The 13,458-nt window shown below is 39.0% G+C and overlaps 1 protein-coding gene across 1 annotated transcript in view; it reads right to left on the reverse strand.

Moving 5' to 3' along the window:
• Window positions 1–4,512: 4,512 nt before the first annotated feature.
• The window catches only part of Nxpe2 (neurexophilin and PC-esterase domain family member 2), a 22,028-nt gene continuing 13,082 nt past the window's right edge, over window positions 4,513–13,458 (reverse strand). The window contains exons 3-6 of the mRNA XM_055622369.1: window positions 11,911–12,653; window positions 8,095–8,164; window positions 5,569–5,776; window positions 4,513–5,048 (exon numbers count right to left, since the gene is read on the reverse strand). Coding sequence (XP_055478344.1) covers window positions 4,513–5,048; window positions 5,569–5,776; window positions 8,095–8,164; window positions 11,911–12,653 — 1,557 coding nt within the window. The remainder of the gene's footprint in view (window positions 5,049–5,568; window positions 5,777–8,094; window positions 8,165–11,910; window positions 12,654–13,458) is intronic.

The following is a 13,458-nucleotide window of genomic DNA, read 5'->3' on the forward strand; positions in this document are numbered from 1 at the left end:
CTTCTTACAGGTTTTAGAGCACAAGCTCTGAGCTGTTCCCAACTGAACATGATGTTTGCTGTGACATTTTTAATCATGTCCCCTTCAGGTAGCTTTCTCCTATTCAGAGCGGGAGTGTTCTTCATACAAAGGAGTCGATGCTTGCTCCCCCATCAGTTGAAATGCACCATGTCGCCTTGGCCTCTGTTAGGTGACCATGGTGCCCCACACTGCTGGTTTTCATATGTTGAATCATCTTCCTACCCAAGCATAATCCCCCCGCCACCGCCTCTCCTGCGTAGAGTTTGCAATCCTTTTAATGTGTTGCTGAATTTGGTTTGCCAGGAAACACTTGAAAACATTTTAATATGTGTGTATCATGGAAATGGCTCCTGGTTTCCTTCTCCTGTGTAGTACTGTTTGGCATTGTTTCTGAGTAAAGCTGGCCTCCTCGTGTGAGTTTGGGAGTGTTTCCTCCTGCTCTTTGGAAGAATCTGAGAAGGATTGGTGTTCAGTTTTCGGTGCTTGGTGGTATTTCCTGTGGAACCAGCCGATCCTAATTTTTGGTTTATTGGGAAGTCTGTCTTTCCAGTTACAAATACGTATTGGAATTTTCTATTTATTTGTGATTTAACCATAACAGGTTGTATATTTTCGAAAACTTCTCGGTTTTCTCAGTTATGGAATTTACTAGTACAGAAATAATTTTAAACAATTATTTTAAAAGATTTTATTTTTTGTGTATGAGTAGTATGTGTGTGTGTGTATGTGTGTGTGTATGTGTGTGTATACGTGCATCATTGATGTACCTGATGCCTACAAACGCCAGAAGAGGGCTCCGGATACCTTCATCTGGAGTTGCAGATGGTTGTGAGCCGTCATATGGGTGCTTCGAATCACACCTGTGTCCTCTGCAAGAGCAGCCAGTGCTCTTTCCCATTTCTAATTTTAGTGTTCTCTCTCCTCTTTCTCTCTTTCCCTCGCTCTCATTTAAAAAGTTTTTGTTGTTGTTTTACGTTTTTAACAAAAGCAACTTAATTTTTGAGTTTTCTATTGTTTTTATTTTATAGTATCTCATTGCTCTCTGTCCTAACTTGTTTTCCCTTCCTTCTGCCGACTCAGGCTTAGTTTGTTCTTTGTCTACTTCTCTAGGTTGTGAAGTCAGATACTTGCCTGTCACGTCTCCTGCTACAGCCTCCCTTTTACACTCTTTCATTCTGCTCCATACACTTTGACATGCTGTGGCTTCATCTTCATTTGTCTCCGGAAGGTTTTAAACTTCCCTTGTGTTTTCCTTCTTGAGCCATTGGCTGTTTAGGAGTGCTCTGTTTAACTTCAGCATGTCATAGGATATGTTTTCCTTCTGCTGTTGATTTCTAGTTTCGTTTCACTCCATTGTGCAGAAATGGGTTTTCAAAAAAGGCTTGATAATAACAGTAAAGACTATTTCTATGAATTCAAATGGTTGTTCGAGTTATTGTATATTAACAGCATAGTCAATGCCTACTGTAACCTAAAGCTATCACTTCAAGAATAGAACACCATGAGGTATTTAGATCACAGGATTTCTTGTAAAAGAATAAATAAGAAGTAAATGCCTTTTAAGAGGTTTCCCACCAACATCTGATAGATTTTTTTTTATTTATCATGAAAAATGTAAACTATTACTACATTAATTGATTGACTGATTGACTGGTTGATTAGTTGATAGATTGATGAACTGATTGATTATTTGGTTGATAGATTGATTGGTTGATACAGGGTCTCTTATAGCCCAGGCTGGTCTCAAACTTGCTATGTACCCAAGGATGACCTTGAACTCCTGACCCTTCTGCTTCAAGCTTCTGAATGCTGGGATTACATGCATGTGCCACCTTATGGCCAGCTTATGTGCTTGTTATTACACCAGGACCTCAGGCCTGCTGGCCAAGCAACCTCCCAATTAAGCCATTTCCCAGGTCACACTAGATTTGTTTTTGAAAAGCCACCCACATATTCTAACAAAACATGAAAAACACTGTCTAAAGGAAAATCCCAGCAAATGCTGCTGTGGTACAGGACCCCTTGATATCTGTGGCAACTGACCCCTGGGAATGTGGCCAGTGCACCTGAAGAACGATTGAATTGAGTTTTAATTTTAACAAAGACACATGACCATGTCTATCATGTGTTACAGCACAACTCTGGAGGAAGAAAAGTAGTAGTCATTCTGGTCTAACTTAAATTAGAGCATGCAGGTTGGTAGAGTGAGAAATGGGGTCTGCAGAAGGCCTGTTGCCGATGATTCAAGGATATTCCAGAGCATTTGAAGAGACAGGGTAAGGAGACTAGAAGTCATATCACATCAATATTCTGATGAAGGAATTTGAGAAGACCTTGATGTGGAAATGAAAACTCATTAAGCAATCAGTGGTGTAATGTTTGGAAGCTATGAGGGTCATACCGAAGCTCCCTGTGGGGAGAATGAGAATCAATGAGGGGCTCAATCCAAGAGGAGATTTTGAGGGTTGGGAGTAGGCTTAGTTAATAAAGTGCAACCACGAGGACCTAAGTTAGACTTCCCAGAGCCCCTTTGTTCTAATGGCATCGTGGTACATTCTTACAATTCCAGTAATTATGAGACAGTAAGACACAGACTGAAAGCTCAACCATATAGCAAACAAAATACGGAAGACACCTGACGAACACCCGAGGTTGCCCTTTGACACACACACATGCTTGTGCACACACACACACACACACAAACACACACACACACACACACACACACACGAAAAGGAAGGAAAGGAAGAGGAGGGGAAGGGAAGAGAGGGCAGAGGCAGAGGGGAGGGAAGGGTAAAAGGGAGGGGAGGGGAGGGAGAGAGAGGAGAGGACCTGGAGGGCCTGAGTGCTAGCATTTATATCAGGCTGCTCACACCTACCTGTAATTCCAGCTCCAGGGGATCTAACACCCTCTTCTGGCCTCCATGGCATTTGCATTCATATGTACACACCCATGCCCACCTGCCACTTCACACACACACATTAAATATAAAATTAAATTAAATATAAAATAACTATAAAATTAAATTATATAAATTAAATATAAATATAAATTAAATATAAATTGATTATATATATAAAATAAATCTTTAAATTTTTAATTTTTATATTTTTATTGTGGGTGGTTTAGAGTCTAGTCCAAAGCTGTGTTAATAACTTGGCCATTGTGTTAATAACATTATAATTTTACTTCCTTTCACTCACAAACACAATCCATACTTGGGAATTATCCTTGATTATATATATATATACCAAGTCTTGAGAAGTAGATTATTATGTTTTTATCAAGAGAAAGACTCTAGAACAAAGCTTATGAAGTTATCTGAGGTTGCTGGAGGGACTCCTATATTACACTTCTTGTTTTATCTAGTATCAGAATCTTGAAGTCTATATAGTCACATCATACTAAGTTGTGGTGTTTGTAGGCTTTGACCTGTGGCCACTGAATCACAGTGGAATCTAAGCAACAAATTGTCATCAAATCTTAAGAATTTTTTCTAAGAAAGAGGACTGTTATTGTGATCTTGTAAAGTTTTCTTCTAAGCATTATCTTTTTCTCTGAGCAGATCATTTATGCTATGTGTTTCTGGGCTGCACATTCCTTTAAAGGATAATGGTGGGTGGAGGGATTGCTTAATGGTTGAAAAGCACTTGCCACTCTTCCACAGGACCAGAGTTCAGTTCCCAGCACCCACGTGGGGTAAATCACAACCACCCATAATTCCAGCTCCAGAAGATCTGAAGAGCTCCTCCTCCGGCTCTGCAGGTATCCTCAAACACACCCGACATTCACTAGCAGACCCACTTACACATACACATAAATAATAAAAAAACATCTTTAAAAATAAGAAATGGATAATTATGATTTGCTATTTAAACATCAAGCTTAAAAGTAGAAACAAGCCTTTACATGTGCATCCCTCTTCACAGTGTTGGGATACACAATAACCAAAAGGCAAAAAAACAAAAACAAAAATAAATGTTCATCAACAAATAAACAGAAGAACAAATTCACTACATGCATAGAAAGAAATTATATTCACTCTTTAAAAAGGAGTCTCATAAATTTGACATAGGTGAACCTTAAAGAAATCGTGTTAAGTGAAATAAGCAAGACACAAATTCAGTGGCTTTCATTATTTCATTTATATGAAAAGTCTAAAACAGTTTATTGACACATGAAGTATAGCTGTAGATGCCAGGGTCTATGGCTCAGAGGAGTGGTGAGTGGGTGTTTAAGAGGTTTGATTTCTATTAGGGATGAAGAAATGGATTATAATGATGAAGATGTGACATGGAACTTCACTTAGCACCACTGGATTGTAGGATTAAAAATTATTTGAATGGAGAATTTTATGTTATGTATAGTTAACTATAATTTTCAATATTTTCTTCTTCTTATGTTAGATTGTGTTATCTATGTAAGTACATATAAAATTGGAGCGAGCAAGGGCAGGGAGGGCTAGATGTGTTTCTGTACCTTAAGATCCTCTAGCAAATGTAGTTTAAGAACATACCAACCTGACTTTCAATCACGCTGGAAGATGGATGGATAGCCTCACTGCGATATGCAATTGTCATGTCCCAAGCATCAATAATACCCACACTGAGATCCCCCAAAATGTCCCTTAAAATATGATTCTGAATGCTTCCGTGGAAGTCACTGAAGCTCTCTGAGTTTTCATTGAATTCTCTGATATTTTCTGTTTTAATTATCACCTTGGTCTCCGGGCTTCGTAAGAAGAGTCGCTCTATGGCCTTTTTGACGTTGATGACCCTACGGATGAATATATTGATGGGAAAAGGTCTGAAGTGTTGGCCAAAACTAATGACAATGGCTGTATCACTGTCTCCTGCCACCTGGTCAATTTCTCGTGGGATGTAGTTGTCATCTTTCACGGAGTACAGATTTTTAGTAACGAAAGGATGGCTGTGTTTTTTCCATTGAACCAAAACATGTCTTTCAGTGTCCAGAAGGATATGAGTTTTAAAGACCCCAGTTCCATGATGATCAAAAAATTTTAGGGCTGATAGGAAACAAATCAAGAAATCTCTTAACAAAAAGAAATAGCATATTTTTTTTTTAAAAATGCACACAATCTATAAAACTCTGGCCATGATGACTTCTAACTAAAGAACTGCTATTTTTAGAAGGCATTGAATTTTTATCAACTGCCTTAGAATCTTTACAAAGTTTTGAAACTTGTATCAAAATACATGAATTAAAAAGATGGAGCTATTGTCTGTGATCAAACAACTAGTTTGTGATCAAACTCCAGTTTAAGAGATCTGGGATCTCTTCTGGCCTCCCTGGGTATTGCATGCAGACTATCTATATGCAGACAAAGCATCCATGCACATAAAGAAAAAAATATTCAATAAACAATTTAGAAAAAATAAAAACAGCTTAGAGCTAAAAGTTTGGCACATTGAATGTAGTGATAAAATAAAGATCAGATGAGAGCAAAGAATTCTAATTATTATTATCATCATTATTTAAAACTCTTCAACACTTGACTATAATTTAAAACTAGGAATAAAACATACTTTTAACAACTTTGTTTAAGTAGTAAAACCATTGGCGCAGTGTTGAATCACCCATGAGGTAAATTAGTTTTCTTTTCAAGCAGTTATTTATATCTTCCATGGCACTGAACTCGTTCTGTTTGCAAAATGTTGTAATCCACGTTCCTTTCAAAGTATAGCCACTGGGGAAGGGAGTCTTCATTCCAACCTGACATTTCTCTTTCTTGTTCTCAGTCTCTAGCAACAAAATAAAATAAAATACAAATCCCAGAGTCAGTAATTTTTATTATCACGAAATATTTAAATAGTTAAACTACTCCCCTCATCCTCTTCTCCCTCTTCTTCTTCCATCCTTGTTTTCTTCTTTATGCCTGCCTTCGTTTCTTCTACAAATACTTATTTAATGAACTCATGTTCAGGGGATGAGTAAAAGGTTCTCACTGGGCAGCTCTTCTTGGAACAGGGCTGTGTTTTCTCTCGAGCCTTTGCAGTGTTTTCCCAGGATCTACCTTGTCCCCAGAGCCACTCAGGGATGAGACAGCTAACCAAAGTCAGGAAGAAATTATAGATAGGGCTCAGTGGCCCAGACGACTATTTCAACTGTCCTTATTCTCAAGCTGTTAACTCATGAAAGAGTTTAAACATGCCTGAGAAATGAGAGTCCTACACTGTTTGTGCCCAAATTATGCTCCCTGGTTAAGAATAATAACACTTTAAATATGTTACTGTGTTTAAAACCAAACATAATGCCCTCACCGTGGTCTGCCTTTGGAAGGAAAACAATAGGACCATGGTCTCCTCGTTCTGAAGACTCCACTATTGATATAGCTCAGACTGTCTTCATCAACTCATACTGACTGCTTCATCAGAAAGGTATACATTAGCTTTAATGGCCAGCCTGACACAGAGTCAAATCACCTGAGAAGGGGAGTTGCAACTGAGGAGCAGCTCTTGGCCTGGGGGCAGACCTGTGTAGAAGTGCCTTGGTTATTAAGTGATGTGCAGGAACCGGCCCACATTGGGTGGCACCATTCCTTGGAAATACGACCCTGGGTTGTATAAGAAAGGCCAGCTGAGAAGGAGCCTGTAAGCAAGCTAGCAAGCAAGTCTCTCCATAGCTCCCATTGTACCTCTTTGGCTGAGAAATGAGTTTTTTTGGTTGGAGGTAATTCTTTGTGGAATATTACGCCAGCCCGATTCCAGGTTCCCACTTAAATTCCTACCCAGGCTCCCCTTAGTGATGGACTGGAACCTAGAAGTATAACCCAAATAAACCTTCCTCCCCCAAGTTGCTTTTGATCATGGTGTTTGTCCCAGCAGCAGCAGAAACTAGAGTGGGCAGCATTGTATTTATTACCTTAAAAACCACATTTTCCTCATCTACATTCATCTTTGGAGTTAAGGGAATGCATTTAGGGACTTAGGTTTATTCATATTGAATTACATATATTAGATCTGTTAGTGACTAATAATTTTTACTACAATGATGATGAGAACAGCAACAACACCCTGCCATTGTCCTGTGAAAAACTTCTGACTTTAATAGAAATCACTATCTAGGCAAAAGCTGAGATGTGATCTCATCTGTAATGACAACTGGAGTTGCCTCAAGAGTTGAAGAACTTTCTTTTGTATAAAAATTGGTCATGGCCAGTGGTTGCCTGAGTAGAGAAGGTTCTGTCTCTCTCACAGACCGTAAGCTGCAGGTCTGGACCCATGGTTTATTTCTGTCTGTGTTCGCCACTGGGTTTAGCATAAGTATTTCTATACTGTAAGTTGAATGCATGAAAAAAAGAGGGTAATGGATCAATGTGTATCTGTTGACTCATAGAGAAGTCATTAGCTTTACTGAAATTCCCTTGAATACCATGTCAACAGAAACACTATATAAACAAGCTACCTTTGCACTAGCTGCTACAGACCATGTGTTTGTTAAAAAAGGTGAGTCACAGAAATTGCTAGTTCATAGACTCTTAAGGAGCATGGTTTGCCTGAAAGGGAAACTAGAATGCAGTGGAGAAGCTGTCCAGTTTTTTTTCCAGCTCTTTGGAGATATTTTAGCATAGTACCAGCACCCAACTGTTGATTTTGGAGAACAACCCTCAAGTGTAAATACCTAGAATCTGAACATTTTGAGTAGGGGCAGCTATAATTCCCTAGATTTTTATTATCTTGCTCAGGATGAAAACTGCTATGAAAATAAGTTCTGAGTAGTTATGGTTTCTCTTGCAGAAGACCAGGGTTCAATTCCAGCAATCACATGATAGCTCACAACAATCTTCTAGTTCCAAGGGATCTGATGCTCTCTTCTGATCTCTCTGGCATTGCATATATATGGTATACACATGTTTATGCAAGCAAAACATGCATAAAATAAAATAAAGCCATTTAAAAATATTCCTAAAACATAAAATCTCCTCTTTAAGACCCAGGGTATCTCAGTTGTCCCAGAAAATGAGAGCTCAAAATGTTTAAGATAGAATAAATATGTTTCAAAGTAAGGCAGTTGTTTATATTAACAAGTTGTGAATAGAGTGGTAAGAGCACACTGGACTTACTGTTACATGGCAAGACTGTGATGGCCAAATTCTTCAGCACTTCAACCCCTATGTTGAACCTTCAAGAAATAGGAAAATAAGTTATCCCAACATCTGTTTAAGTCTTTAAGAATGAGTCTCTGGTTTAGATGGATTGAAACACTCTTAATTTTCTGTGAATGGTTGTTGTTGTTGATACACTTAAGGAATTCTGATAAGGTAAATGGGTCAACATTTTAGAAAATCGTTTTCCTAACTGATGGTGTGGGAATCCAGAGTGTCACTTATCCTCTATTTGCAATCAGCCAAAATCTATCTGTGGATCCAGCTAGCTACTCATCCTTTAATGTTCACTCTCGGGCATGTCCAACCTGATGCTTCATGAATCCGAAGGTAGAGAAGTGACCCAACATTTTTGTAGATGACAAGGTCATGGCAATAATATCCCAGGGTTGGCCTCTCCTGCATGATTGTCTCATGCCAGCTCTCCTTTTTACCTTTGCCACCTGTAGTAATTCAGGACTCACCAAGTTTTTTTCTGGCAGTGTTTTTCCAATAAAAGAGCCTTACTTCCAGAATTTCTGATTCAGTTGTTCCATTGTCAAGTTCAAGAACTTGGTTTTTTCACTTTTGGGGTGAAGCTACAAGGACATTCATTATATTCATTCATTACATTTATTACTTTGACAGCACTCACCTAGGTTATTGTGTTATCTTTCTGGGCCTTTGGTTGAACCCAACCTATTCCATTATCCTATAGAGAACCTTTATATGACTTTTCCTCAATTTCCTAAAGAATAAATACCAGACCACATATTACCTCCTATTCATGTCCACCTCTCCAGCTTCATCCTCATACCCCTTTTTGCTTTCCCAAATACCCTGGGAGTCTGCTTTCCATAGTCAAACATCTTCTCGAGTGAATGAATGAGGTCACTCTTACTTGCTATAATATTCTTAATGACTAGCCTCATAAGCACCAACTCCAGCTGTCATTTCTAAAAACCCAACTGGCAGCTGTCTCTTATTAAAGCAAACTTATTTATTTGATCAAGAATGAAGTCTAGCTGGAAGAAGATAGGATTCTCCAGAGTCAGAGCTGAGGGAGGTAGAAATTGCAGAAGAAGCTCTGCAGAAACTTAGAAAGATATTTTAGAAAGACAAAGGGAATGTTTTCCAACAGTGAAAGAGGATTGAGAATCCCAAGAAGGGGACTTTCTGGCCAAGTGAGAACAATGTGTATTACAGTCTAGCATTTATTCTCCCCATCTAACCCAGGTAAGGCTGAATATAGTAAACAATCAATATCTGGCCACTTCCCAATTTGGTTCCAAAGGCCAAATTTGAGACTGTCCCAAACTTAAGGTTAAAGTATGTATGGCTTGTGTAAATGTATTTATGTTAATGTGTCTTTTTTATAATTGTGTGTATAATTGCATGCAATACATTTTTAAATGCCTGTAATACTTCATATAGCTCTGCTAGCCACTTGGTGACTTTGGATTTCCTGAGACATAACCGGGAGACTATGTCAGGATGGGTCTTCTAATCCAGGCTTAATGTAGTTAAGAGAGGCTGAGATGTGGTCAATGAGAAATACACACAAATGACTCCTCTGAGAATAAAGACATGGTTCTGAGGTAGTCAAGACAAACTATCTCTTTTTATATCTTTCATATTTGTTTGTAACTTTAATTTTTATTTCTTTTTTTGTGTATGGGTGTTTTATCCTACATGTATGTATATCTGTGCCCATCGAAGCCAAAACAAAATACATCATTTAATCTCCTGGAGAGTTCTAGATGATTGTGAGCCACCATGTGGGTACTGAGAATTGAACCCAGGTCTCCTGAAGAGCATTAAGAGCTCATAACCACTGAGCCATCTCTCCAGCCCCATTATCCTCATTTTCAAATTAAAAATAAATATTTGAAAGAGCCAGACTCTTTTAGCTGACCCGTAAGGCAAAGCTTTAGATCTCCTCATGCGTTTTTGGAGAGAAACCAAGTGATAGTGAGAGAAGGGGAGAAGGGGAGCCTGGTAGAGAGGGAGAGTCAGTTGTGCCCCACTCTCCTATGTCTTCGTGTTTGAACTGGATTTGAACTTGAATTTCCAGGGTGCTTTTCTATCCAGTAGCTCTCCTGGACACATCATTAAAATAAGTCCTTCCAAGAGCAGAAGTTCCCAGGCTATGGAACTGAAGGCTCGTAAAATGAGTCATCAATTCCACCTGGGAACATTCTACCCCGGTTTAAGGAACACACATTAAAGTTTCTGAGAAGTTGTGCTGTTAAAAAAAAAATCAGGTTTCATTTCACTTACCATTCACTCAGCATAGCTACTAAGGCCAACTTAGTGTCACTGAACTAAGCCTGTGTTGTTGGTGGCCCCTTGCCCCTTGCCCCTCAGATGACTTCTGAGGCTTTGCTTGCCATAACAATCCCTGAAGCCCCCAGCATGCTCTTGGCCCAGACCCTCCTCCTTCTCTTGAGAATAGTATTTCCCCCACATGTTCCCATGGCTTGCCCCTTTACCTCATTTGGGATGCTGCTCTAGACAGGCCTTATTTTATTGCTTATTAGTAAAATTTTTATTTGGAAAAGATAAACCTGTTCAGCCAAAATAATAAGATAAAGAGATGTTTTTCCCTAGACCTTGATGATAAAAACAAGAAGTGAAGGTGAGGAAGGGGCTGAAGGGGAAACATGATCATGAAGACATTGGGGGAGTAGTGTCTTACCCGATTATTATTTTAAAGTCAATGTCACATTTTATTCCATTTTTAATGGTTTCCTGCTACAGATTCACTTACTTGTTCCTTGTCTTTCTAGCTCATGAGAATGACCTAGAACTCTGTGTGGGATATAGAAAGTGCCATATATAGATTGTATATATAGATTGATTGAATGAATGGATGGTAGAACATGGAACCATATTCTTGAAATTCTTGCTTGTAAGGACATTAACAGTATAATGTCATGTTGGGAAAGAACACCAAGCAATTGGAACACAGGACTAGCCCATCTCCCAGTGACATTGAACATTTCCTAGAGATGACAGCTAACCCAAAAGCTTGGAAATACAACTTGTGAAATAAGTGTTCAGCTTGACTGACAGAGAAGAATACACAGTGAAAGTGAAATAAGAGACCTGTAAACAGGTTAGAGTCTGAATCTCACCATCAGAACTGCCTGGTCATAGTAATGGTTTTAAGCAAGGAAAAGTTCATATGTATTAATATGTGTGCATTTTAGAAATATAAGCTCTAGTGTGGAGCAAAGATCAAGAGAAACTGCGTGAGAAGATAGAGAGCATCCCCTGTGAGGTCATTGACACAGTTTAAATGAAGTCGGATGATAGTGCATCCAAGAGAGAGGCAACAGTGAAAGACAGAAATGAATGAGTTCAGGAAACAGCTCACAGGTACAATTTATAGGACTTGATGATTGGTTGGATTAAAGAGTAGAGTAAAATGAGTAATGATACTACTCATTTAATTAATAGTTATGTGGGACAGTGTTTCATGAATACATTATAGGCAGTACTGGCTCATAAAAAAAGAATGACTGAATCCGGAATCACCATGCACCATGGAAAACAAGACATAGACACTGTGTAAGGCACACCACCACTGTACTCCTTTCAGGCAAACAGTCCTAGTGGTAACCCAGAATGCCAGCTAAGCTACTTCTGGAGGATGGTCCTATTATAACTCAATAAACACCGATGTGACAGTTTGATTAGTCAATGTTAATGTATTCAACAGTTTGGTCAGAGCTGAAGTCTACCTTCCTGTATCCCTTACAGAATTTGAAGCCATGTTTACCTCTTGAAAAGGAACTTTTCCTTAAGGCTGAGGTAGGAGATGTTACTATTCATGGTTTTCATGTGGGTCAGGGCCTCACAGGGAACACCTGGAGGCTTCAAGCAGTAGAAGGCTTCGTGATCCCGAGCATCCAGGTATTGACACAGCTCAGCGCTGGTGTTTAAGATAAGGCCACATTTCGTGGAGATGGGGGAGGTGCCATTAAGAAACTGGCCAGTGAAGGTAACTCTATCATAGCCTTGGTTCCTTGCTCTCCAGAGAGCTGACACCCCTTCACTGGGGTGTATGAGAAGGACAGACAGGGAGACCGGGCCCTCCCAGAACAGAGTGAAGCTGATGAGGTAGGTGCCATTGTTGAAGTCTGTCACCTTTCCTGAAGCACCTGCCTTCAGGGCTGGGGAGGACATCCTGGCCCTCAGGAAGTCCCCACCATACTTTTTCATGCTTCCAAAATAGTCCTTGGCCACCAGCAGGACGTCCAGCTGGTCCCCTATGCAGTGCGTGTCTCGAGGGTTGAGGATGGTGGCTGTGCTGTGTGTGGCGCTGGTGGTGATGCTGCGGTGAGGGAAGGGCCTGGGTGGGATCTGCTGGTTTAGCTTCTCCAGGATTTCTGTGACAGCTGGCTCTGCCTCTGGAGTTGGTGCTGCTGCTGCTGCTGGTGTGCTCTGAAGCCCTTCAGAGTGCACGAACTTGAAGATGTGCCATCGTTTCAGAGTGATGGGGTTGTTTAAGTAGAACAAAAACTGAAGTATTGAAAAGGACAGATTAACAGCAGTTAAGAAAGTTTGCTTCCAATATAAATTAGTATGTGCCATTTAATACCTTTCAGTACTATGAAATTACATTTTAGACATCAGTTCTAACTAGTTTTCCATAAGGAAATGAGAGGAATCGATTTCCACGTAGTGTGACTACTGATGCCAGATGATGCTTTGGAATCATTGGCTTAAAATCAAGTAGCTATAATAAATATGTATTTTATTATTGAATTGAAGTTTGTTCACCTTCCCATCCCTTCATCTATCTTTTCTTTATGATTATCATGTAGCTTTATTATACAAAATTTGGAAAACAAAGCAAATATTTAAAACTGTGATATTGCCTAAATTCTCTTTTATAGCACTATATAAAAATTTTGTGTTCCCTCTCTTGCCTCTCATTTGTATTTTTTACTAAGTTGTAATTATAACAAATATCTAGTTTAACATTTTTTAAATTATACTAAGACTATAACTATTTAAAGCTTGGTAAATAGTTTTTGTGATCTTTATTTTTATTGAGTTTGGCATATCCCATCAAGAAAACCCATGGACAATGAGCCCCATGATATTAGACAAATGGGTTACATTTACCTGTTATCACTTTATATAACACTTAGATATTTTTCAGTTTTTCATATATAGGTAGGGTCCGTGGGATGAAATCACCCAATCACATTACTGAAGTAAGTAACAAATCAAAGAAAATGATATTTTTGACTACCAAATATGTTTTTCTTTCTTTCTTTCTTTCTTTCTTTCTTTCTTTCTTTCTTTCTTTCTTTCTTTC

Source organism: Psammomys obesus, unplaced genomic scaffold (assembly GCF_907164565.1).
Source record: "Psammomys obesus unplaced genomic scaffold, mPsaObe1.curated_primary_1811, whole genome shotgun sequence".
Classification (NCBI taxonomy): Eukaryota; Metazoa; Chordata; class Mammalia; order Rodentia; family Muridae; genus Psammomys; species Psammomys obesus.